General features: G+C 35.5%; 1 protein-coding gene across 1 annotated transcript in view; it reads left to right on the top strand.

Annotated features, from left to right (window-relative positions):
* Positions 1–27,042, top strand: part of LOC145666044 (lachesin-like) — a 589,881-nt gene that overhangs the window by 99,855 nt on the left and 462,984 nt on the right. Inside the window, exon 3 of the mRNA XM_081733143.1 lies at positions 23,653–23,860. Within this exon, the coding sequence (XP_081589269.1) occupies positions 23,653–23,860 (208 nt within the window). The remainder of the gene's footprint in view (positions 1–23,652; positions 23,861–27,042) is intronic.

Raw genomic sequence — 27,042 nt, 5'->3', positions numbered from 1 at the left:
TATTCTTTTACCCACAATTAGAAAAAAAAGCACTCAAATATGTCAAAATGCTCAGTATTGTAAACATTTCTTCTTTTCATAGTTTATGTATTTCAAATGTAAATGAAAATTATTTAATTAAAATTGGTGAAAATGAATTAAATTCACAAAGCTTCTTGTTTGGATTTAAGACTTATGATATAAAAAACCTATATCGTTATATCTATCTTAAAAACACATAAATTTCAGTATTTATATTAGTCGAGTCAAAATACGGTTTGACCTGGGCAAAATTGCAACCTTGTTTTACACCTGTATTTTGTTTAGGTGCCTCCCCTGATGAAAATATCCAAAATCCGACTAAATCGGACCACGGGAACACCCCCAAAAACGGTTTTCAAAATGGCGGACAATGGTTTTTCGAAAAAAAATCGTAGACCTTTACGTTGGCGGCTCTAGTAGCCCTCTTAAATGACACAGAGACATAAATGATACCTCGTTGAAACGGCCATAGACCGCAAGTTCCAACGAACTGACTTTTGTACTTATCATGCCCAATCCGTAGAAGAAGGAGAATAATAAAGTCGATTTTTTTGTTTTTTAATTGATATTTCTTGGATCCTGGCAATACTGTACATCCTCATACGCTGTCAGAAAAACTCTTACGCGTAGACCAGACATTGGTAACAATAATATTAAAAAAATGAAAGACGTAGGTTCAAGAGTAAGGGAGATAAAAATTCGGAACCGCGCACCAAGGAGGGTCACTGTATATTTTTTTACTCTGGTCTAACTTCTGTTTCTTAGATCTAGCATCCTCCTTAATTGTCACAGAGACATGAAGCATACCGCGTTGGAAAGCTTATGGAACCACCTTGCCAACGACGTATAGTTTGTGCTCCCTGTGCCCAACCTGTAGAAAAAGAAGAAGAAGAATCCTTTAAAAAAATGGGAAAATCTACACTTTTACCTTTCTTGGGCTCTGGCAACCCTTATAATCGTACTTGTTTCTTTCTTTAAATCAAAGGTCGCTTTAATATAAGTATTATACATAAAACAAAAATATTCTTAAGCAAAAGAATGGGGATAACGAAAGACTTTGGGAGGCAAATTACACATCTACATTGTCATTGCCTACGCTAACACTGTCTTCACCAGTTAAAACATTCAGTTTCTTGGCATACTCCACAAGCAATAGCGAATAGAAGGTCATACCATAATACAGTGTACAAGACAATGCGATTTATAGAAACATAACATCTATATATAAAGCAAAAATATTCTAAAGCAAAAGAATGGGAAGACGAAAGACTTTGGAAGGCAAATTACACATCTACATCGTCATCGCCTAAGCTAACACTGTCTTCACCATATTCGTTTAAACAGTTAAAACATTCAGTTTCTTGGCATACTCCACAAGCAATAGCGAATAGAAGGTCATACCATAATACAGTGTACAAGACAATGCGTTTTATAGAAACATAACACCTATATATAAAGCAAAAATATTCTAAAGCAAAAGAATGGGAAGACGAAAGACTTTGGGAGGCAAATTACACATCTACATCGTCATCGCCTAAGCTAACACTGTCCTCACCATATTCATTTAAACAGTTAAAACATTCAGTTTCTTGGCACACACCAGAAGCAATAGTATATGGAAGGGCATGTTTTCTGCAAGTACAATACGTTCTTGCACACCCGGTAGCGCAGTTCCAATGAACAATAGTGAGCAAATTCCATACCCATCAAACACGATGGTTGATGTGGCATATTTACGAACCGTATACTCAGCAAATGATGCAGCGATATTGTCGTACGAACTGCCTTTACACCATGGTAGTCTAGCAATATTGTCTGGCTCCGTTTCCTCAAACTGTGCGGTCTGCTGCTTGCTGAACTCTAGTATCGCATGGGCCAGTGGGTCTTTGTCTGCCTTACGCATCATGCTGAGTGACTCAAATAAAGCTGGTAGGTAGGCACATAATTCATGCACTAAGGTCTCCTCTAAAGATGTGCTGCCTGCATTAGCGACAACTAACAGTCTTTGAAACAAAAGATTCGAATCGACGGAGATATCACTGCTGATTTTAACACTACTCGGGGATGCTAGAGTTTTGACTTTATCTGCACATTTCCACTTCACAGTGAACAGGTTTTTGCCAGATAGTTTCTTCGCAAGCTCTTCTCCAACTGAAAATAAATTGTCGACGTTGACCGAGGAATCTGCTGTGACGCCAGTGGCAATATTTCTCAACGATTTGTCTCCGTCAAGTGGTGAAATGGGCTACAGTCCTGCAAGTATGCGACGTGTGTCACTGATATCACTGACATTCTGGACGTTTCGGCTTTTTTATGTTGTTCGCTAGTGGCATATGCTGTATGAGTAAGAGTTTGCATCGCCAGATTGTACTCGGAGCATTCTGACATTGAGAGCACCCACAAAAATCTTTGCATCTTCGACATTCCACTCCTAAGGGTTAGACCTCCAGTGGATTTTCGCGATCTCATCACAACCTGCTCTATGACTAGATCAGAGGACAGATCAGAGGACCCAACCCAATAACGGTTGCTTCTTCTAATAACTCCGAACCCATTTTGTGTGTTCCGTTGTCGGTCTCCAGAAAAACATTCTCCACAAGCAATGCATTTAATGCGAGGTCAACCATCATGTGCACACGGAAGGCTCTTGCTACGGCCTTGCCACTTAACATATGTACAACCAAATTTTCTCCATAAACCTCATGCAAGATTTCACGTAAGCCTGAACCATCCATCAGGGAACCAATTGCTCCTGGAAGGTTCATCAAAGTATGAAATGAGCCCAACAGGAGAACCGTGTCCTTAATTCTAATGTTATGTGCCCTGTCATCCAGGATACGTGAAGCTTTCCAAAACAGTGGTTGTCTAAGGTAATGATTGGTGTGACTTTATATTTTCTCGGAAGATTATTCAGGTACACTAAAGTGGAATAGATGCATGATATTTCAGATGGATGGAGGTGAATAATCGGTAAGCAAAGAACAGTGGATTTCCCTGAATGATGAAGAGATGGATCTGCATGAATGGGCTGCGTCATTCCGCTGAGCTGCACAGCAACACCTAACTGCAGAGGAGCTAACATATCTCTTGGTCTTGCTGCTTGCATCAAACACTGGCCAATCGATGCTATTTTGGTTTCATTGTCCTTTCCGGCAAAAAGTGTGGCATAGCATAGTTTAAGGCTAGGTACTGAAGGAATTCCTGAATGGTCAAGTCGCTGTGTCACTTCCAGTTTGTAGTTTGGATTTTATGTCGCTTTTGATCAGTCGAGCTACGGTTTCTATTATTCTATTTTTTCTCTTCTTCATCATACTCTCGTGGTAAATCACGATATGCCCGTAGAATGCGATTGACAGTTTCTCGAAGTGTAATGAAGTCATCTCTCATCATTTGTAGGTGGGCCAGCCCGGAATTTTTTTTGACGCTGACTGATTATCGGTGCAGTATTGTTGAGGAATTGCTTTACCTGTTCGAAAGTTGATACTACATGATCTGTGATAGACACAATCTCCTGCATGAAGATCAGGTGAGAAGTACTCAATTCGACTTTGGACAGTTTCTGACCCGGTATCGTTTCGTTTATTGCAACACTTTAAAATGCTGTGTGGCAATGCTTGTGTTTTCACCCACACATTTTCTGATTTCAACACATGACGCTCATTAAATAAGACAGGCGTTCCGCAAAACAAGCAGTCACTGTTGCTGATGAAGGACCCATCCGACGAGCGAGTAACTCGTTTTTGAATCGGCGATGACGTTTTTCATTTAAGGGCAATCGCGATTTCTTTTTTATGAATATAATGTTTGCGACAAGAGACATGAACCACCATACTTGTAGCGGCGAGAATGTTACTACCGCGAGCCTTACTGGGATTGTTCACTCCTTCAGCTCCCTTTTCTTGAAGTGTGATGAGGTTATCGTCAGGATCTAGGCTTCTGCAGATGATACACAAACGTGTAAAGGAATCAGCCGTGGTTCTTCAGTGCCTAGGTTCATGCAAGACTATGATATGTAGAAAAACTTATAGCACCCCATTTCCAACGACGTATCGTTTGTGTCCCCTATACCCAACGATTATCAGGGTTGCCATAGCCCAAGAAAGGTAAAAGTGTAGATTTTCCCAATTTTTTAAAAGTTTCTTCTTCTTCTTTTTCTACAGGTTGGGAACAGGAGGCACAAACTATACGTCGTTGGCAAGATGGTTCCATAAGCTTTCCAACGCGGTATGCTTCATGTCTCTGTGACAATTAGGGAGGATGCTAGATCTAAGAAACAGAAGTTAGACCAGATTAAAAAATATACAGTGACCCTCCTTGGTGCGCGGTTCCGAATTTTTATCTCCCTCAATGTTGAACCTACGTCCTTCATTTTTTAATATTATTGTTACCAATGTCCGGTCTACGCGTAGGAATTTCTCTGCCGGCGTATGAGGACGCACAGTGTTGCCAGGGTCCAAGAAATATCAATTAAAAAAACAAAAATCGATTTTCTTCTTCTTCTTCTTCTTCTTCTTCTACGGGTTGGGCATGATGGATACAGAAGTCACTTCGTTGGAATTTGTGGTCTATGACCGTTCCAACGAGTTATCATTTATGTCTCTGTGTCAATTAAGAGGGTTACTAGAGCCGCCAAAGTAAAGGTCTACGATTTTTTCGAAAAACGATGGTCCGCCATTTTGAAACCGATTTTGGGGGTGTTCTCCTGGTCCGATTTTGTCGGATTTTGAATATGTTATTCATTAGTAATTCCTGAATCGAAAACTGTTTAAAAAGCTTGTGTTGCAGTTTTGCCCAGGTTGAGGGTAAAATTGCTCTAGATTTCCTGGACTATATATCAAATATTATTATTATAAACAATGACATATATAGTGTCAATTGTAATTTCATTACCCTTTGCTAGCAGCTCTTATCTAATTTTGATAACATGTCTATACTATATTTCGTCATGCGATAGATGAGAAACATAATTTGAGTTATTTTCAGCATTACCATATAGAAATACACACAATATAACTGATGAACGCCTGGAAAATTATTACTGGTTGGGATGAACTTGGCCAACAATCATAGGGTTTGGGTACAAAACCTCGCGGCCAGTACCTCGCGGCGACAACCTCGCGGACCAAAACCTCGCCTGGCCAAAACCTCGCCTCCCAAAACCTCGCGGCCCAAAATCTCGCCGGGCCGAAACCTCGCCTGGCCAAAACCTCGCCGCCCAAAACCTCGCGGGACAAAATCTCGCCTGGCCAAAACCTCGCCGCCCAAAACGTCGCGGGGCCAAAATCTCGCCATACCCAAAATCTCGCCTGACCAAAATGTAAATGTTCCAACAGATGATAAGGATGACGGTATAAAAGACGCTGTTTCAGAAGAAGTATCACGGGTATTTGACCAAGTCCCGCGATACCATATGAAAATTCTATTTCTGTATTAGAGGATTTCAATGTGAAGATAGGGCGACCAGTTTTTAAACTGGTTATAGGGAAAGAAAATCTGCATAAGGAAAGAAATGACAATTAACTGGGTTAGTTTCGTGAACTTTGGAACATCCAAAAAACTTAAAATTTTAACAAAAATCTAATAATATTTATGAAAGTATGAAATAATATATGAGTTCTTACGACGTCTCTTGATTATGTCCTGTAGGTTAAAGGAGACGTAGATGACCAGGATGAAGGAAATGATCAAATAAAGAAAGTGGGAGGAAACGGGAAAAACCCGAGAAAGCCCACGCACACGATCTTTTGTATCTTCTTCTTCTTCTTCTTCTTCTTCTTCTTATTATTATTATTATTATTATTATTATTATTATTATTATTATTATTATTATTATTATTATTATTTGTAATGTGGAATTGCATATTAAGAAACTCATTGGGTAAATTTTAAAGAAAAGTTTCATTCGCGGCGAGGTTTTGGCCCGGCGAGATTTTGGGCGGCGAGGTTTAGGCCACGCGAGGTTTTGGGCGGCGAGGTTTTGGCCGCGCGAGGTTTTGGGCGGCGAGGTTTTGGCCACGCGAGGTTTTGGCCCTTCGAGATTTTGTCCCGCGAAGTTTTAGCCGGCGAGATTTTGGGCGGCGATGTTTCGGCCGCGAGATTTTGTCCGTATCCCCAATCATAGACGTAAACAGAACTACATATGAGGGTGAACAAAAGCAATTACGACAACAAAACTCGGCAGAGCATATAAGAGTGAGCAAAATAAATTATATGGGTGTACATAATGATAAGTAAAGTCAAAACGCTTTCTCACTTAATAATTTATTGTGGTTTTAAGTACATTAAAAAAAGAAAGAAAACTGTATTTCAATGAATTGAAGAATTACAGATAACCAAACCATGACATACATGACTTTTGAAGGAAACAGGAATCAAACCATTTTACTAATCTGTTTATAGGTATTTCCAGCACATTCCGTAGCTAAACATATGCCAATGATTCAAGAATAAATAAAATATTGATAACTTTTAGAAGCATTGCTAACGTGAGTTAATCGTACGCAGATATTGGCTTGAAAGAGTTAAACTTTATGTGCTAACAATAAACAATATTATTGATAGTACAGAAGTATTCTCAAGGAGGCAACAAAGTCATTCATATGCAAAATTAGAATATAAATGCATGTTATTACAAATCCAAACTAGTATTAGCACATGCAATCTTAAAATATAGGTTAACAATTTAACTTGAATTTAGCGTATAACTAAAGGACATCAATAACCAGAAACACGTACTTCTAAATATCACACATAAGTATTTTAGCGCTGAAATAATAGGAAGATATTAGTTGTAAAATCCATTAAAGCCTTTTTTATTATGTGGATGCAAAAGCCTTATATATATTACAAAATTTGGCTTGTAAATTTCCTTTCCTTCCTTACTTGCATATGTGTCATTCGAAACTATACTGATTATGTGAATTGAAATATGGGTACATTGAGAGAACCAAAATTAAAAGTACTAAAAGCTTTATATGGAATAGCAGTTTACATATACAATTATGATATGTCTGTAATCCGTCATTTCTCTATCGGTTCTTTTGTGTAAGCTTGGAGTATTTACAGCCATTGCTGTTTTAATACCAAGTAAATATTATCGGTTTGGTTATATGTCGTAAAAGTGAAAAAAGGACGCGTCGCATCCACATCAAAGACAGGGGATAAGCGCGAGAGAAATGAGGTGGAAGGCAATCAAAAGCGCTACCTACGGCTGACTCTAATAGTTGTGTTGTGGTCCACAAATTGAGTGCTCACAATTTCTCGCCGTTTGAACGTCATTAAATGTAAGAGTCTGTAACGATGCAATAGTATACGCTAGCACATAGACATAAACACGCAAATATACAACGCACTCACTGTTATGTATGTTATGTATTGATGGACAGAGTCAATTGAAAGCTTGAAAAGTAATATGAATGCTTTCTTATTTGACAGTTTCTATATATACTATCTTTCGTTTCCACTTTTATCTAAATATTATTCCTTTTTTGGTTAAAAAAAAAAAGAAAAAACACGATGCACTTACATTCATATAAAATATAAACTCGAAAGTTTTCTCTATATGAAGTGTTAATCAACCCTTTGTTTAAATATACAGATTGGTTCAAAAGTTTTCATCAAACTAGAAATGTGCTCTCTATATAAAAGATGAAATCTGACTGACTGAAAGAATGCTTGAAGAACTGACTAACTAATGAACGCCTAGGGAAACTACTTAACCTGGAAACTTGAAATGTTGACAGTACATAGGAGTTTTGACATAAGATTGCACGAAGGAAGATTTTTTGGAGATTCAACGTAGCAAAGCAGGGGGTATGGGAGTTCATAGTTATTGTAATGGTACATCCATATCTACGAACCATTCCGATTAGAAACATCAAAGTTGATATTAAACATTAATTAAAATAATTAAACATGTTTCAGTCGTTTTAAATACTTGTCCCAGAATGGAGGAAAAGGGGGTTGATTTGAAATTGTTATAGTAAGATGTTCATATCTCGGAATCTCCTTAATATTAAAGAAATGAAATTTGACATGTAGACTTTTCATTTAAAATAATTAAATAAAAGTTTCAGCGTTTTTATAGTTTAAGGCAGAATAGAAGAAAACAAATGAGGATTGTTAACTAAGATGCCAAAGGAGGCGTTCGAATTTCGTGTGATACTTCGAGTTCAGACAAATTTTCTATGGAAGGTGCAGAAAGAAGAACGCAAAATATTGTCCACCGTTCCACATGGGAGCATTTCCTGAAATCATATAAAGTTCTCAATAACACAGCTTTCATACATGAGTGTGTTATGTCTGTTCTGGTGTACATGCATCGTGTCAGCCAGTAACGTAAGTTCAGATTTTGCCAAGGGAAAGAGTGTGAGATTGGACACCGACGTAAGAGTCTCATGATTTTATAAAATCCTCCTCAAATGACGCCCCGGGTGTCAGCAGACTTCGATGTTGGGGTCTGCAGATATTTCAAGTCATTCTACTAATATCCTATCTACTTAAGAAGACAAAGGTCACCTGCAAATCAGCAATTCAATGGGCTCTCGTAACTCCATGCAGTGGGCTCAATTAACCTTCTTGTGAAGAGAATACAGCATAGGGTACATCTTTCTGTCACCTTACATTTTGGAACCTAATAATCAATGACAATTTGCTTTACTAATACTTACAATTAGTCTTAACCTCTCCTGTTTTATTATTTATTAATAGTATATGCTAAAACATCTTGTTGCAATGAACTTGTACCAGCTGTTGCCATATAAATGAGATCGTTTGGGTATTATCGCTCAATGATATGAGTAACTTACTTTGCTTAGTTCTCACGAATGGGTGATTCGAGTGATCAGCCAGTATATTATATTTTGAAGTGTTTTCCTTTTTTAATTATACTAACAGTATATTTTCTTCCATAGTAGTAACAACAGTATGTAGCAGAACTCATGTTCTTTTAACCAAACCTAGTTCAAGTTAAAATTTTTGGTGAAATTCTTCAGGGATATTGATGAAGAACATTGCCCCCTTGTGCAAACCCTGAAATGATACTCCTGAAATAATTTACAGCAGGCTTTCTTAACTGGTGTGTCGTGCACTTAAGAAATTTCAGAATTTAAAAATAAATGTTGTGCCATACAGACCATCAATAATTCAAAACTTTATTCGATACATTTTATTTCTAACATGAAGTCTAATAATAAGATACAACGAATTACGAGACAATATGTACTTGCTGCCGGAAGTTGTATATTTCTATTTGCAAAAGCATTACTGCTGAACAAATGTGACGTGTGTGTTGCAATAGTCTACTAGTGAGTAATAGAGAGAGGTACTTCCTTTGCTATGAAAAAAAAAAGCTTGAAGGAAATTAACAAGCAAATAGCCTGCGTGTATGGTGGTCTACTCTATGGACCGCAGCAACATCTGTAAGTAGTGCAAACCAGAGACGGGCATTTTTGCTAATCCTGACTCACCCTCACCCTCAATTGACTCTTTCAGCCTCACCCTCAGCCACCCTCACCCTCAGTTGGGTCCCTCATAGTCACCCTTAGCCACCCTCACCCTCAATAGACTCTTTCACACTCACCCACAGACACCCTCACCCTCATATACCGAAATGAGGGTAAGGGTGAGGGCGGCCCTCTTGAGGGCAAAAATAAGTGAGGGTGCCCATCTTTGGTGCAAACCATTTGAAGAGTGCCATGTGATCCTTGCGAACTTGCCATGTGCTGAAAGTCCAGTAAAAGAATAAAGCAAAGAGAATCTCATAACAAAATGAAGAGGAAATTCGTCATAGTTGGAGAATCCATATCAAAACATTGTGGATCTGCGTATTATCATCTGTTTGGATAATGAAGAAGTTTTAGTTCCGGTTTCTTACAGATGGCTATACTTCCATAAGACGAATTTCAGTGAGCATGATATTTTAAAAATTCTGCCACGATTGGAGAAACGGATTGAGATATTGGATGTCTATGTTGAAACGTAGCCTTTAATTCGTATATAATGTTGTTGTTATTTATTACACTGTCATTTACATAAATTGTTGTGCATTACTTATTCATACGTCCTTATATCTCCTCAAGTTTAACTTTACCCCAGAGGCGATTCACGTAATCTGGGAACAATAAAAGCAAATGAAGGTAACAATTAAATCGATATGCATATGCATTTATTAATCAAAGTACGAGATAAAGCCTGCAATATAGATTTGCACTGGAAACTCTATCAATCAGCAACTACAGCAATAATAACGCAAACAATGAAATAATGGAAAAGAAAATAGACATTTTCCCAGATTATATATTTGAAGTCTTCTATTTCCCTGTGGAAACTAGGAAACAACCTGGAGGGATATCAGTGAAAAATGATGATCTGAAGAATTGAATTTGCAAACTCAGAATTTCCAAGTAATAACACTAAGTACTAGTCGGCCCTATTATTCATATACATTTTATATAAATATTAGCATAATTTGGTCTGAAAATTTCGGACCTCAAGTCAGACAAATACTTGTGATAAGAACCTTATTAAATTAAAGAAAAAGTAATACAAGTAATTTTACTGTAACAAGTATGTTCTTTTCTCATATAGCGTCGGTGCTGTTTAGAAGTTGAAACCCAGAAACGTTATAAGGCTTAATTAAGTAAAGAATTAATGTATAGTCTAACTTTCTATATTGATTTTCTATGTATAGTCTAAATCTATTTTTTGTTGATACTTTTTTAAAAACGTGACCTTCATGACAAACACTTGATACACCGAGTTATCTGAGTATTCCTTGCAGTTCTCTAATAATATATATATATATATATATATATATATATATATATATATATATATATATATATATATATATATATATATATATATATATATATATATATATATATAATATTGAAAATATCATATAATACAACAGTAGTAAGCCAGATTAATTTTGATCCTAAAGTACTCTAGTGATTTCAAGTTAGCATGATCATCTTCCTCCAGAAAGTCTCTTAGGAACTAAGTTTATCTCCCTGATGGTTAAGTCTCTGACACATTCGGAGTGCCCATATGGCATGCGTTCATTATGTGATGCGTGATCAGTGCATTCATTCTTAAAAGCATTATAAACTTATGTGGGTACTTAATTCGAGTAAAATTCTCAAGTGTTCCATTGAGTTGGGGTACATGTCTGCACGGGCTCGCACCGGACTCGGGCTTACAAAGCATATATCACTTCCAGCTTGGACCGGGCTTGGATAACCGTATTTCTCGCGCCTTTTCGGGCCTACCTTTGTGACGATCCTGTGCATCGATATGTATCGAACTGTTCTTTCTGTAAACTTTTAAAGGACAACTGCAAAATAAAACTTCTAATTGCTGTAAATAAAAATACAATTTTCCGTTAATTATTAAATTTCTGCACTTCGGGCCTATTTCGGGTTCATTTGATTATCATGAGGCTTGGGCCTAAAGATTAAAACATATTTTAGACTCGGGTCGGTTCTCACATCCTAAAGTGAAGGGCCGGGCCGGGCCGGGCCTGGGCTAAAACTTCCTGCCCGTGTAAACCTCTACGTTGGGGCAACACCAACTGGAATCAAAGTGGCAGAAATTGACTATGGTAATTTAAAAAATCATGAGATTCTTGTATTTTACTTCTGTAGAATAACCACTGCTCATGTACATATTTAATGATCTTATTTGCAGAAGACAACAACAACAATCAAATGACTGTAATCATTGGAAGTTTATTGGGATCACTTTTTTAAAGATATGTGTGTTGGGTTTTTACACCATAATCCATGTAACCAGTATTCCTACCCGTATATAAATGTCCACTAGTTTAAAAGTTCTGATTAAGAGAAGATACTGGCTTTATATAAAGGTTGTGTATTATTATCAATTTGTTACTTGCACTATGCAGTGTAAAAATGTGTTGAAAAATTTGTTAGTAATAGAAATTCAGTATTATTCACAATGGAAATAATCTAAGGAAATAACTACACATAATAGTTTAGATTACACTGGTCAGCAGTGAAAATGCTTCGGAGATAAAACTAACCAATTCTTACTAATTTTAGGGTGATAATAACAAATATGGAATTAGTTTTTGAAGATTGGTTCGGCTTTCAAAGAAATACGTTATCACGCGATGTGCTCTGCTGGACAAGGGTTAGTGGCAACAGGAGCTGTCTACTTATTTCAATAAACTTCCATTGTTTGACTGTTAGTTTCATTGCCATCCTCAGGGACATACGAAGGGGTGGGTCCTGCGGGTTTTGACACCTCAATTTGTTTGTAAATTTAGTCTAATTTCAAATGCAATTTTACAAATTTTAATATAATTTGGCTTCAAATTGTATTTGGACCCTCGAAAAGCTTAGGGCTCCTCCCGAAATAAATTCCTGTGTAGTCTCTGGCTATCAATGTTGCTCGCACTTCATCGCTTACAAAGAAATATCAACCACTTCACGGTTTAGTTTGTGTTGAAGAGTTTGTCAGAGAAAACATGTTGTGTAACGTTCTTTTGTAGTTACAATTTGCCATCTCGGACATAGTGGTGGTGAGATATTGGGTAGGTGGATGGTAGCTATTATTATTATTATTATTATTATTATTATTATTATTATTATTATTATTATTATTATTATTATTATTATTATTATTATTTGTCGTTCTATGACTATACTAAGCAGAAACACGTCAAGTAAATGTGTTTGCAGTGCAGGGCAAATTGTTGTTTTTAACGAAGTGAAGCGAAAAGTAGAATTTCGCTCCTATCATAAAGAAAGCCTATCACTTGTACTTTGGCTGTAAAGTGGGAGATGTGGACAAGAAGTGAGCACCACATATATGTTGTTATACTTGTTCTAGAAACTTGCGGGACTGCTACACGGAAAAAGGCCATGCGTACCATTTGCAGTTCCAATTATATGGAGAGAGCCGACAGATCATACTTCAAACTGCTATTTTTGCATAGTTCTTCCAATTAAAGGTCTATCCAAAAAAGAAAAAAAGTGGACTGCTACTTATTGAAATATTCCTTGAAATGTTCGTCACTGTGCCACACTCTGAAGAACTAAAGATTCCACAACTTCCGGTAACTAACTCCAGTGTTTCTTCCGATGAAGAGCAAAAGGCAAACAATGTCGACCCACATTGTCAAATTCTGCTGCAGATTCATCGTCTTCCTCCGATCCTAACCTCACAAAACCAAAATATCAATATCTATTCACCATATGATATTCAACCTGAATTAAATTACCTGGGGTTGTCAAAAAGTGGCGCAGAACTGCTGGCATCCAAACTCAAGAAGTGGGGAGCTTATTCTGAAGATCTAAAAGTGTTCGTGTTTTGAACACGCCAGAATCCCTAAACAGTATTTTCAGTTAAAAGTGACATATTAAGTCGTAACAATGTAGGCCTAACTGGTCTTATGAGTAAACTTAACATATACGATAATCTCGATAAATGCCGGCCATTCATAGACGCATCAAAACATTCCTCAAATATATTCTGCGTAAACTTTCACAAATTGTTGAAACTAAAATCAGGTAGAAACCCTTATTGGCACTCAAATTTGCTAATTCCTCAATGATCCTGAATTTGATGCAGTGTTAAAAAATGAGGAGAGGATTGCATGAGATACTTTCCGAAAAGCGGTGACGACTGTTTTGGAAAAAGAGGCTTCTCAGAACTATAAGGAAGTAGAGGTGCACCTAATACCTTCTACCAAGCAATAAGGTGTAATGTATCACTAAAAATACATATGTTACAATCCCACATAGATTTCTTCCCAGAAAATTCGGAGCAGTCATTGATGAACATGGAAAACATTTCTACCAAGTTATATCTATGATGGAGAAACGGTATCATTGCTACTGAAGCAACTCTGCTCTCGCCGATTGTTGTTGCACGGAAAATTCACAATTTTACCCCAATTTTCCCTTTTCTCGTACAACGCACACACACATACACACACACACACACACATATATATACCCCGTATATATATAGTATCATGATACCATTTGAAAGCCTGTTTTATTCTGAAGAGAATGACGTATAAGTCATGATACTGAAATAAATAATACTGTTCGGCTTCGTTTGATTTTATAGTTATCTCACTTTTTTCTGTATGAAATTTGCTATTACCTAGCAAAACTGAGAAATATTTTTCCGTCACAACTATTATAAATATTACAATGAAACTTGACACATGTATTACCTATAAACTACAATAGTTTTAAAGGTATATTATATTTGACTGCCTTTATTCGGGGCTGTACCAGAGGGTGCTACATTTGTAAAAAGGAATTTTTGGACGGGAAATTCCCAATTTTACCTTAAATTTCCCTCTTCTTATACATCATGTACACATTAGCATAGTACCATTTGCAAGCTTGGTTTATTCTGAAGTAAATGACATATGAACCTAGATAATCAGATGAACGGAATTGAAGCAATAGCTACTTAAGTGAAAGACCAAATAGAAAATTCAAGAATCTAAGTGTCAACACTACATAATACACATATCTATCGATTACATTTAAACTCGAACCAATTCATCATTTTTTCTTTTATTTTAGTATTCAGTATTCTCATTTACATACAAAAATGTACTTTTCTTTTCCGAAGCATGAAAAAAGTTAAAATTTGTTGTCCAGTGTTATCTAAGATTTTATAAAATTTCCTGATAATTGCATGCAGATTTTCCGGAGAGCAGCAAGAAAAAGAAGAGTGTAATAAAAGAACTCTAGAAATACTTTAAACTAATCTTAAAAATCAAGTCATAGTGTATAGTGAAATTTGAAAATTTTTACACTTATTCTCAAATTCAACGTTGAAACAATAATAGTTGTTATTATGTTATTTTTAAAACAAAAACATCGAGTTAACAATTCATGATTACTACATTATGCAGTATATCATCTAGGAAAATAACTTTAATGCTTAAAAACAACCTGATAAGTAGGAATATGAAATGAATGTTTTTAGTTTTACGTCCCACGATTATGCCGACTACGCTAAAGGAGGCGGTGCTGATGAGAAATGAATGAAATGGTGGAATGAATAAAGTTGGACGAAACGGTATAACCCCGAGAAAACCCACGCATACGGTGTTTGCCCACCACAATATGACAAGTAGGGTAGTGGGAAACAGTTTTCATGTTAGTCTGAAGATTACATGTCATTTTTTTATAAAAAAAATATTTCCATTCATAAATGTTGAAATGAAAGTGAAGATTTTCATTCCTTGCAAATAAAATTTAATCACCCATTTAGAAGAATTTCGACACAAATTGGCACATATAGGCAATTCAGTTAAACACAAAATTCAGCAAGATCCTTTCTCCTGGTCTAGTGTCTAGCGCGTACGCCTTTGGTACAGGTGATCTTGGGTTCATCGCAAAAAAAAAGTAAATACATTAAAATATTTCAAATTCTACAGTAACCTCCTAGTCTTCCATGTCCCATATAGCCTTAGCGCGGAAAACAAACATTAAACTTCAACGTGCAAAAAGAACAACAGAATTTTACAAATTTGGTTTATCATTCTTAAACAACTAATGATTCGTCCAAGATTACGTAGTGAACAGACTCTTAGATGTGGGAATTTCAAATCCTTTTAATCAGCATACTCTACTCTACTTCAAGTTTTTTTTCTTTTAAAAATTAGAAATTAGAGATAGTTTTCCAATTGTCATCATGCAAAGTAATGTCAATTTAAGAGCAGGTTTCATATCCTAGGCTAAACTTACACAAACCTCAAATGGTAGAAATCAACCATTTCCGGTTTCCACGTTTATTGGTATAGAACAGAAACGACAACAGATGAGGACAGTGTTTTTGCAATGGGTTCAACGTCTCAAGGGAATGTGTAATGACCACTTGCAACACTTTACAGAGTCCGGAAGTAGTTAAACTTTACTAATACTTCCCGTTTCAATACTGATTTCCAAAGAACTATATGATAAATGATTTCGAGAGGCGGTTTTCTGAATTAATTTAGCTTTTCAAGTCAGAATCAAGTAAAGCGAATATGTTTGCAATACTGTAGAAATAAATTAATAATGACGATCAATTTTCGAATCTTATATGAGGTTTTGTTCTACGAGAGGTCTCACTTGTCAGTAAAAATAAATAAAATATTAAATATACGTTTTATACATGAATGAAGGATTTGGTACCTGTGAAAACAAGGAGAATATTTTAAAATAACATTGCTCGTTTGGTACATTGTTTTATTCCATTTGAGTGAAATATTTTAAGAAGTAATAACTATTTGTATTACATTTATATTACAGGTATGCGATAAGTAAGAGCTAGAAACATGTTAAGTACGTACGCTCTTCGTTCCATTTCATGATGCTAAGATGTATCACTTAGATATATTTTCGTGCATTCTTATCTTCTCTTGACTCTTAATGTATCACTAAATCAAAACTATAGTAAATTTCATTTAACATTTAACATTCATTTAACATTTAACATTTCATTTAATGAGACAAGTTCATTAATTTTAATGCAGCAAGATTTTTCTGGTTGACTTCATATTTCCCTAAATGGATGTTTTGTGATATTTTCAGTTTTTTGTAAATGTTTAATTTATTTTTTCCTTCTGGATATCAAATAACTAACTAAATAAATAAAACTAAAGTCAAATGTCATTTTTAATCAATCTTTGAATCATTAATTAGAAAGAATCGTAAATCTACTTGAAGTACATCAGAAACAACTTATTCCATGAGATAATCTAGTAATTCCAACAACTTCAATAGACATGCATTCTGCTCTTCTGATATTTTGTGTTTTGCCGTGGTGTCCCTTCGCATCCGTTCTCTCCCACATGCTAGTTCCCACTGGAGAAAAATTTAGTTTATTTCCAATATGGAACCACTTCACCTTCTAACTCTGCTGATATCCAGCAGCAGGCCATCTCCTGCGAGACTTGTAATGCTTTTAAATCTTGCATGACACAAAACAATGCACGCGTGCTTTGGCTCGCTAATCTACTTCATTAAACAGTGTGAACATTATCTTTGCTCTTGATCTGAGTTATGGATAATCATAATTCATCGTTCATTGTGCTCCTGGGGTATTTGTTAATGGACAATTCTACCAGTTTCTGAATGTGTCTGTGTATTTTTTAGTACTTAATGATAAATCACAAACCAGGAAGCATAGGGGATATTTCTTTCCCCTAATTCAAACGTTGGAAAATACTGAAACTACGAGTGGTAGAGGGAGATGTGGAATGTAATTTATGGAAGAACTTTTGGAGATTAACTTTGCTTTTTCCTCATTTTTGATAAGAGTAATGTAGTTGCATGTTTCTTATTGGATAGAGGAGCGAGATCGCAAGATACACTGCACTGTTAAGGAAGGTAACAACTGGATCACATAAGGCTAAAGTCCCCAGGTGAATAGGATACTCAAAAAAATTGGCGAAAACAAATACCAGCACCACCAGTGCTGTAATTACATAATTGATTAAGAACACCGAAAATAAACCTAATCGTGAAACTGAATTAAGGTTTGTGTCTAATCTTTTCCATTACGAATTTTAATATAACAAATATTCTTGTCATTTATATGACGGTATTAATTAAATTGAACAAAATGAATTGTGACAGTTACACACCATGATAAATTATGCTTGAATCACAATTCTACATGTATAATTGTAAATTATTATGCACTAAATGTAGTAAAAAAAAATAATTTTTCCTTCCGAAAATGGAATATCAGAAGATAGGGCTAATGGTCGGTTCGATGAAATATAGCAATCACTGATATATGAGTAAATTAAAATCTTCATTTTCAATATAACACAAAAAATGTAATTTTGCAGTTGTCAATGTGCATTACTACTAGATATTACGAACGAGGAATACGAGAAAAATATTAAAGGAGGCATCTTAAAAATACATATGTAGTTTTGTTGTTTCCTGAAAATAGTTTATAAAAGGACACAAAAGTTACTTATATGCGTTATTTGAACCTGGCTTGCTTTCATGTTTTCTCCTGCATTATTGTTTGTAGAGATTGAGGCATACATATTAACGTGCCATTTATACAAACAAGATGAAAATATTTAGAATTTAATTTTGAATTTATAAAGACAAAAATGAGCATATGGTGAAAATTAAAGTGCATTTAATACTGACGGAATTATAATATTTAGCACTTAAGAAAGTGTTTAATACCCTGATAAAAATGCATGGAAAATATTCTTATAACTTATTCTTATAAGCGTTCTTATAAAGTGATGAAAAACGACTAGAAACTTTCTAAATGTGGGTATGGAGAAAACTGAAGAGCATTAGCTGGGTCTAGTGAAAAACGAATGAGAGTGTGTTAGAAATGATTGAGAGAAAAAGAACAATTTTAGATATTGTTTAAAAGTGGGAGATAAATTTTTAGAGCATTGACTAAGGAACTGTATGATGAGGGACTTGCTAAAGGGTATGGTGGCAGGAAAGATAGGAAGGAGACTACGGATTCTACGATTGATGGACGGCATCAAAACATAAAATGGTACATGAAGACGAAGAAGTTTGTTGAAAGCTGTGTAGTGTAGAAACCTATCAGTTACAGCAAGTTATCTGTCAATAATTGTAAGAATACATGTGATGACAATGATAAGTTACATGTTACCATGTGGTAGGTTATTGACCTACCTTATCCTCTTGAATGAAGTTTTATTGCATGTTATACAGATGAGTATAGGCGTCACGTTTCTTTCACAAGACATGGGTATATTGATTAAAACCTTTTAAATTTGGAAATCGGATGTTGGCTCACACCTTAGATTTGCAAATTGGCTCACACCTTAGATTTGCAATTTTCTCTAGGAATCAATACATATCTCTAAGTTTGGATTTTCCCCTATACTTTTTGTGGTAAAAATTCCAAAATATACATAAGCAACACTTCATATTTGGCGATACTAACATCAGACTGAAAATTGAATTAGCCACGCTTCCTGTTTGAGGAAGGAAGTTTAAATACTGTGCCACAAGGTTTACTAAGATAATGTTTTAATGTATTATTATCATTGAATTAGATCTACTGAATTTTCATCTTGATATGATTTCGTTTTGAATACCTTGAATTTGTTTTACCTTTCTCCCTCCAAAAAATCAATAATTTTCTTCTCTGCCAATGATAAATTATGAAATCTTCAACAGTATTTAACCTTCACTTTAAAGGTAAATTGTTTGTATTTGTTGTCAATATTTCAAGCAGCCATTAGCAACGTGACAACAATTTTACTTGTATTCTGCAATATTACGTGTTTATCAATATATATATTGGATCCGTAGAGATTATGGAGCAAAAAAAAAACTTGTTTTTTCATTGATTCCTATTCATGATACGAAGGAACACACAAAAAAAAACAACAGTAGTTTAATATATTGTGGAAGATCTCGTTTTGCAAGCATCCTTCTCATGTATAGAAAACAGGAAGACACTCTCATCGACGTTTTTCAAGAGCTCAAACGAGAATCTAGGTTTTCCTCTGTACTTACGGCCATCTCATTGTTCCAGTAATTAAACCGAACTACTAATTGCCAAGTCCGGGGTAAAGGTCAATGAGTCTCATTACAATGTCGTCGCAAGAACGTTCTTCGTCGAGTGACTAGCCTTCACTCAACTTCTTCCGCTGAAATGTCATGCAGGAGAGCTTTGACACAGTCTCTTATACAAAGCGCACTATCACTTGACAGACTACCACGTTCTTCTACTACTCACTTAAAGCAAATGACACACGATTGTATTAAAGGAGATGCTGTAAAACATCGACGAAGTAAACTTTGTGTTCAGATATATATATACATTATTGGTTGGGACTTATAATGTGGTTCTGTAATGCAATTGTCTCAGAGGTAATACTATGTGGGGGGAGGTACTGATTTGCACGATAGTCTGTGCACCGAAAGGTCAATCAAAATCATTCAACATGTTAATCATTTCGTTTCTGTTTAAGTTAAATAAATTAGAGCTCTTTCATGACTTGCATTTTCTTCTGAGTAGTTGGAAATAACAAAAAAGAGTATATTATTCGCCCAAACATTTGGCTGTATGGATTAATATGTTGATGTCAGATTGTTTTTCATGATTTAAATCTAAATTCATCAACAAAATTTACTTCATATTTAAATCAGTGGCAAAACTTACACAAAATATCAAATTAAAGTCTGCTTTAAAGATTAAAGCTTTGCACAATAAATATTTGAGAAAAATTAAAGAGAACTCGAGTTACTGACTTCATGAATTCTGCAAACTTTCTACATTGTGAAGTGAGCTGTTCTCTTTTCCGAGAGCAATGACTCCCCATGAATCGTATTCATTGTTCTGAGTCTTCTATGTATGTGTTCAGAGAGTAGACAATTCACTTTGATGGAACCAGGGTTCGTTTATAAACTATCTTATATCTAGCAGTCCATTATGTTCACCAAACACGTTATTTCAATATTTTCAATATGACACTCTTATTTGTTACATCTCTTGGTTTTGATTCGTGAATTATAGTGATACGAAAAGCCTTCAAAATTCTTTCTTTCCCCTCTATGGTAGACTGGATAAGACAGTTCAGTTTGCAAAGAAATTATGTGTAAAGATTTTACTTCTGTTACATTAGTTGTTTTCCACCTTCTTGAATATCCATAACAGATGCTATTTTCAGTAACATTCAAATTAAACTTTTAATTTCTTGCTTTCATGGAGTTTCTTAACAAATGTTACAAATACTGTCTGGCATTAATTAAATGTGCACGTCTTTTCTGAAGATAAGAACAATAAATACGTGTTCCATTACTTGCTTCAAAAATTGGCAACATCGCTCACGCAGAGCTGAAAATGTCATTAATTCTGCATGGACTTAGGTATTTCACAGAAGACTACAATATCGTATCACCTACGTACTAAAGTCGAAAGGAAAACCGTACCTGACAGAAATAAGATAAGTTATCATGAGCGTCCTCATGACGATACAGTATTTAGTAACTGTTAAATAATCGTGCATATCTTCCATTCTAAAATATATTGTTCTTATTACCGCATAAACTTATTCAATTTTAATAAGCTCAGATATTCGAAATTCCGGGAGTAATGTTCCGAAAAAAATACCCTCCAACAAGGATGTTATAAAATAAAGGATGTTCCTGTACTGCAAAGTTATGATGCCATACGTTATAGCTTCGCCACGCCTGCTCTTCCATCCTTGTTGATTTTCTCATAATCTATGTCCTATAAGTCGTTTTTTTTTTAAATGGAATATCTTACGTGTTATTTCTTGAATACTAGGCAAACAGTCAGAGGTGAACCTGATCGCGAAGACAATTAAGGTTAGTAAGCCCAGGCACGAGTGAGTACAAACCCCATTGAAAGTAATGAGCTTGAGCTTCATTGACGGTAATGACTCCAAGCCCGAACGAAACTATTGCCTATAAGTTTAAATAAGAGCAAATCCAACTGAGAGTAGAGAATTTGAGCATGTCATTACAAGTAATGAGCTCATTTAAGATACATGACATCAATCGCAAACGAAATGGAGCATAAACCGAAGTGAATGCAACCCAACTAAGAGTACTCAGCATAAGTCCCGTTAAGACTAGTGAGCTCGAGCCAGGTTGATGAAAGTGAGCTAAAGGGTCAACCACTTTGAGTTTGTGAGCCCAAAGACAAACCTAATTAGTGAGCTCGATCAAGAGTGAGCCTGAGCTCATCCGAAGGTAGTGAGCACTAGCGAGAATGCAATTGAGATTAGTGAGTGTGAGCCCCACTGAAGGGTAGTAAGCTCAAGTAAAATAAGCACGTCTTCGAACAAAATTAGTGAGCGTGAGCTCCAAGAAATTAATGAGTTCAAGCCTTATTATAAGATATGAGCTCGAGTACGAGTAAATGCGAGTCTCAATTAAAATAATGAACGCTATTCCCAATGGTGGTAATGAGCCCGTGCCTAAATTAGTGCAAGCCCTACTGATATTAGTAAGTTCAAGCCCCATTAATAGTTGTGAGCTCAAGTTTAGTTGAGGAAAGTGAGGCCGAGCGTGAGTGAGCACAGATTCAGCTGAGACTGGTAAGCCCGAGTCCCCACTGAATGTAATGAGATCGAGCCCAGGTAGGTGCGTGCTCAAAAGAGATTAGTGAATCATTGCGATCTCCAAAGTAGTTAGTGATACGCGCCCGAGTAAAAGCGAGTTTCATTGAAGGATGTGAGCCCGCGCCTGAGTAAGGACGTGCCTGAAAGGAGACAGTGAGCACGAGCCTCATTGAAGGATGTGAGACCAAGACCGAATAAGAACTAACCACGTTGAAGGATGTGTGACCAAACCAGAGTAAATACAAACCTCAACGATAATAGTAATGCGAACTTCAATGAGAATAATGAGCGCTTGTTTCACTGAAGGTAATTAACCTGAGCACAAATGAGTGCAAGTCCCTCTGATGGTAGTGAACCCGAACCTAGTTGAGATTAGAGAGCCCGAGTCGTACTGATTATAGTGAGACTGTGTTCATTATGCTTCAATCACATGCTCCAACGAATTAGTGAGCACGAGCTCCCAAGGCCCTTGAATGCGATCCTCACTGAAATATGTGTGCCTTTTCAGGCTCGCTAACCTCTTACTCGGGCTCGGGCTCGCTAACCTCTATGAGAATAGGGGCGAAAACCCCATTGAAGGCAATGAACACTATCCTGTAAGCTGTATTGTAACTATTTTAAACACTAAAGCAAAGTTTATGTAAAAATAAACCCAATAAACACTACATATTCACATTACTGTTTGAGTGAACATCGATAATGGGAAAGAGAGAAACGAAACAGGTTTAGCGATATTCGCTTATTTTTCTCCTTCACCAAAGTACGGGGACAAAGATAGCTATGAACAAATCATCTAAGTTATAACATTCTTATTAACCACAATAGTTTGTAGGAGTTGTATTGTAGAATTTCCATTAAATTTTGAAGTATATTTTTATTTTAGTAAAGTTCATAGACACTTGAGGATAGGGTAGGAGAGGAATTTTTTCCTTGTTATTTGACTGACCGTGTTCTATCAACATACCCTGCGGGATTGCACAAAAGAATCAAACTATACATTTCGATTTCCCTACTTTTCCCATTTTTAATTTTTCGTTTACTGCACTTTTCATTTTATTCACAAGCCCATCTTTCTAAAATAAAGAAATGAGACTGAATTTAACGTAATATGTTAGAAATAAACCTAAGCTACTTATATTTTCTGTGTACTGCAAGAAGTTTCTTGTAAGAAAGATAATATGTGTGTTAAAAAGATTCAAGTTTATCATCGGTCAATCTTATGGATTCCAATTATAAGAATTTTCTAATTGATTTAAGAAAATCAATAACTTGTTACATGTTTATTCTGAAACTGTTGTGAAAATACAGGTAAATACATTTCGGACATAAGGCTAGCTTTAGATCTCGTGCATAATAGCAATGTTCCATACTTGTAAGAATGTAATCGTTTAACATTTATATATATGTATTATGTTGATATTAGAATGCTTCCTATATGGTATCATTTTCTTGTGCTCCATTTCCCTTCAATCATATATATTGAGTTGTAAAATTTTGCATTCAAACTCATTTGTTTTATCACCATATCTTTTCAGGTGGCATGGTTAAGAGTTGATACGCAAACAATTCTAACAATTCACAGCCATGTGATTACAAAGAATCACAGGATAGGGTTAAGTCATAGCGACCATCGAACGTGGTATCTACAAATCCGTGATGTTCGTGTGGACGATAGAGGATGGTACATGTGTCAGATAAACACGGATCCTATGAAAAGTCAAGTCGGATACCTAGAAGTTGTTGGTAAGTGTATATTAATTCTATCTAATATCATACGTTATTAATTATTAAGCATTTGTTTAAAGTTTAAATAACAAAATCAAAATTTTTAATTGTTTTCAGTAGCGAATGCTATCTTTTGAAAGTAGAATGTTTCATATTAGGTTTATTCTGTTAAGTAAACATTAAACCGACACGTTAAGTGCTGTAAATCTAGATATATGTATTGAGTTGTATGTTGTAGTTGCTCACTAGTCTTAACATTGTTTGATGTACTACGTACTTTTGTGTAAATAAATAAATAAATACATAAATTGATGGAAAGTATTAAGAGTAGATCCCTCCATTCCATGTAGACTTAGTAGATTCCCGTTTTGTGTACTTTAAACTTTTAAATTCCAATATGAATGCGTATTCTTAGCTAAAAATAAAATTATGATCTATTATTGAAATCGAATTCCACTTTTGAAATTTTCTAACGTTTAGAAAATGTAACGTGTAGTTTTTGTTCCTTAAGATCCAAAAAATTGACTTTTAGTGTCATTTAACTAGTTGTTTTCGTTTCGTATAGTCAAATTAGGTAGATCTGCAAACTATAAAATTCAATATTGAAAACATGAGTGATAGATTTAAGGGGCTTTCAGAATTATGTTCATAATTCAAGGAAACAAAAATTCCATTCTTGGAGTTACGTTCCTCTGGTTCTCATGTGTCGATATGTTAATAAGGGTCATTTTTGAGTTATGCTACTGTTCTATTAAAGTAGTATGTAACAAATGATTATAATAAATGAATGAGTGATCATCATGTAATGAGGATTCATCAGCGAGGACATGGTTCATGTTAGAATAAGGCCAATAGCAGACACATATTGTACAGTCCGCAGCAAACAACCTCCAACATGAGCATGTAAGTTTATTGTGAGACGGCAAAGTCTTTTGTTCCAAAATAAGTGTGCAGGTAAGGACGCCGAAGTTTTTCGTGGCTTGATTTGTGCCACTTAGACGTTCTGGTGACTCAGTGCACTGTTAGGCAAAGTTTCACAATAAATTTACATGCTCATGTTGCAAGCTTTTGCTGGGGTCTGTACGTTAAAAGTCCATAATAAAACCGCTTGGAAAGTATATTTCAAATCAGAGTACTAGAAAATAAAACATTAAGACAGAAAAAAACTATAAAAATTAAAACAGAAGTCGTAGAAAGACAGAAAAACCTCAGTGTGCAAAATTGAGAATACTCTCACTAAAGGCTATATTATTCCCCAAACCCTGACCAAGGTTTTAAGTATTCTTAAGGGTCTTCTAAAAAATAACGAAACAAGTTAGTTTCATTTCCCAGTGTGAAACTATAGTAGACTTCCAAACTATTGGAATTTAATATTCAAAGTTAAAGTAGTACGTATATAACGGATTAATAACATTTGTCGGACGGTGAATCCATATCAAAAAGTCATTATTCCCTATATCTTATTGTTTTTATTCTATGGCAATAAAGGTTGAAACCGGAAATCGTTAATTTTAACCACTGTCAGATTGAATGGATTGTCGAGTAAAGAAATGAAACCTACCCTTGGAAAGCTAAATTAATTCCAGAAAACTGTATCTCGATATGTCCTGCAGTTTTTGCTCAACCAAATCAGTATTGAAACTGGAAGTAATAGCAAATTTCAATCATTTTAACCACTTTTATGGTAAAGTGTTGTGGGTTGTGATTATATATACTATTGAAACGCTATATCGATTGCAAAAACTGTTTGTCGTTATCTATTACCGTTTCTGCTCTATTGCAATAAATGTTGAAACTGGTAATCGTTAACTTAAACCACTTCTAGTTTGAACAGAGAGTTAACAGAGAAGATGGAATATATTATTGGGACGCTGAATCAGTTGCAGAAAACTGCTTCTCAATATCTCTTAAGTTTTTGTTCCATGGAAATCAGTATTAAAACTGGAAGTACTAAATTTCATCCACTTTTAATACTAGAAGAGTATTGCGGGTTGAATGGTATGTTCTCTTGAGACTCTTAATCGTTTGCAGAAAATTATTTGTCGCTATCTAATACTATTTTTGTTCTATGATTATAAATATTGAAACTGGAAATGGTTAATTTAAATCACTTTTAGTTTAAATAAAGGGTCAACGGATGATATGAAATCTATCCTTGTGACGCCGAATCAATTGCAAAAACTCGCATGTTGCTCTCTCTTAACGTTTTAGCCCTATGATAATAATAATTTCGAATCCAGAAGTAGTACTAAATTTCAACGCCTTCCACTTATGGTATACTGTTGCGGGTTGTAACAATATGCTATGTTGAGACACTGAATTGATAGCACGAAGCCGTTTGCCGTTATTATTAGACTCTATATTTTTGTTCTTTGGCGATAGGTGTTGAATTCGGAAGTCACTAATTTGAATCACTTCTGGTTTGAATAGAGGGTTAATGGAGAATATGTAATGTATGTTTGGGACAATGAACCAATTGAAGAAAGCTACAACTTGTTATTTCTTACTGTTTTTGCTCTAACTAACTCTATGGCCTATGGAACCAGAAGGTTCATTGCGTCGTTCACAAAAGCTCTCCACTAACTTCTATCCTTAGCCAATTAGATCAAGTTTCTACTTTGTATTCCTATTTCTGCGAGATCCATCTTAATATTGTTCTCCCATCTGCGTCGAGGTCTTCCTAATGATCGTTTTCCGGTTGGTCTTCCAGTTAAGATTTTGAAAGCGTTTCTACTTTCTTCCATTCTAGCTACATGACCTGTCCACCTGAGTCTCCTAGACTTGCTGACCCTAACAATGTTGGGTAAACCGAATAAGTTATGTAGTTCCTTGTTATGAAGTTTCCGCAATTCCCCATTCCCATTTCTCTTGGGTCCGAATATTCGTCCCAGATCTTGTTCTCAAATACTTTCAATCTATGTTCTTCCTTTCGAGTAAGTGACCATGATTCGCAACCATACGAAACAACAGGCATGATTATCGTTCTATATATTTTAAACTTCAAATTCCTTGACAGAATTCGCGACAACAAGAGATTATGAACTGGGATTCCCTGCTTTTAGTCGACATTTATTTTTCCTTGAGTACGGTTTTCGTCTGTTAATATTGATCCTATATATTTGCTTATTATTCGCTTTATCAAAAGTGTTATTCGATATTTAACGCATCCATAATTTGCCGTATTACGATCCCGACCAACT

Source organism: Thermobia domestica, chromosome 12 (assembly GCF_964235325.1).
Source record: "Thermobia domestica chromosome 12, izTheDome1.hap1.1, whole genome shotgun sequence".
NCBI classification, from domain to species: domain Eukaryota; kingdom Metazoa; phylum Arthropoda; class Insecta; order Zygentoma; family Lepismatidae; genus Thermobia; species Thermobia domestica.
The sequence above is the reverse complement of the archived record's forward strand: the minus strand, read 5'-3'. Positions and strand labels throughout refer to the sequence as shown.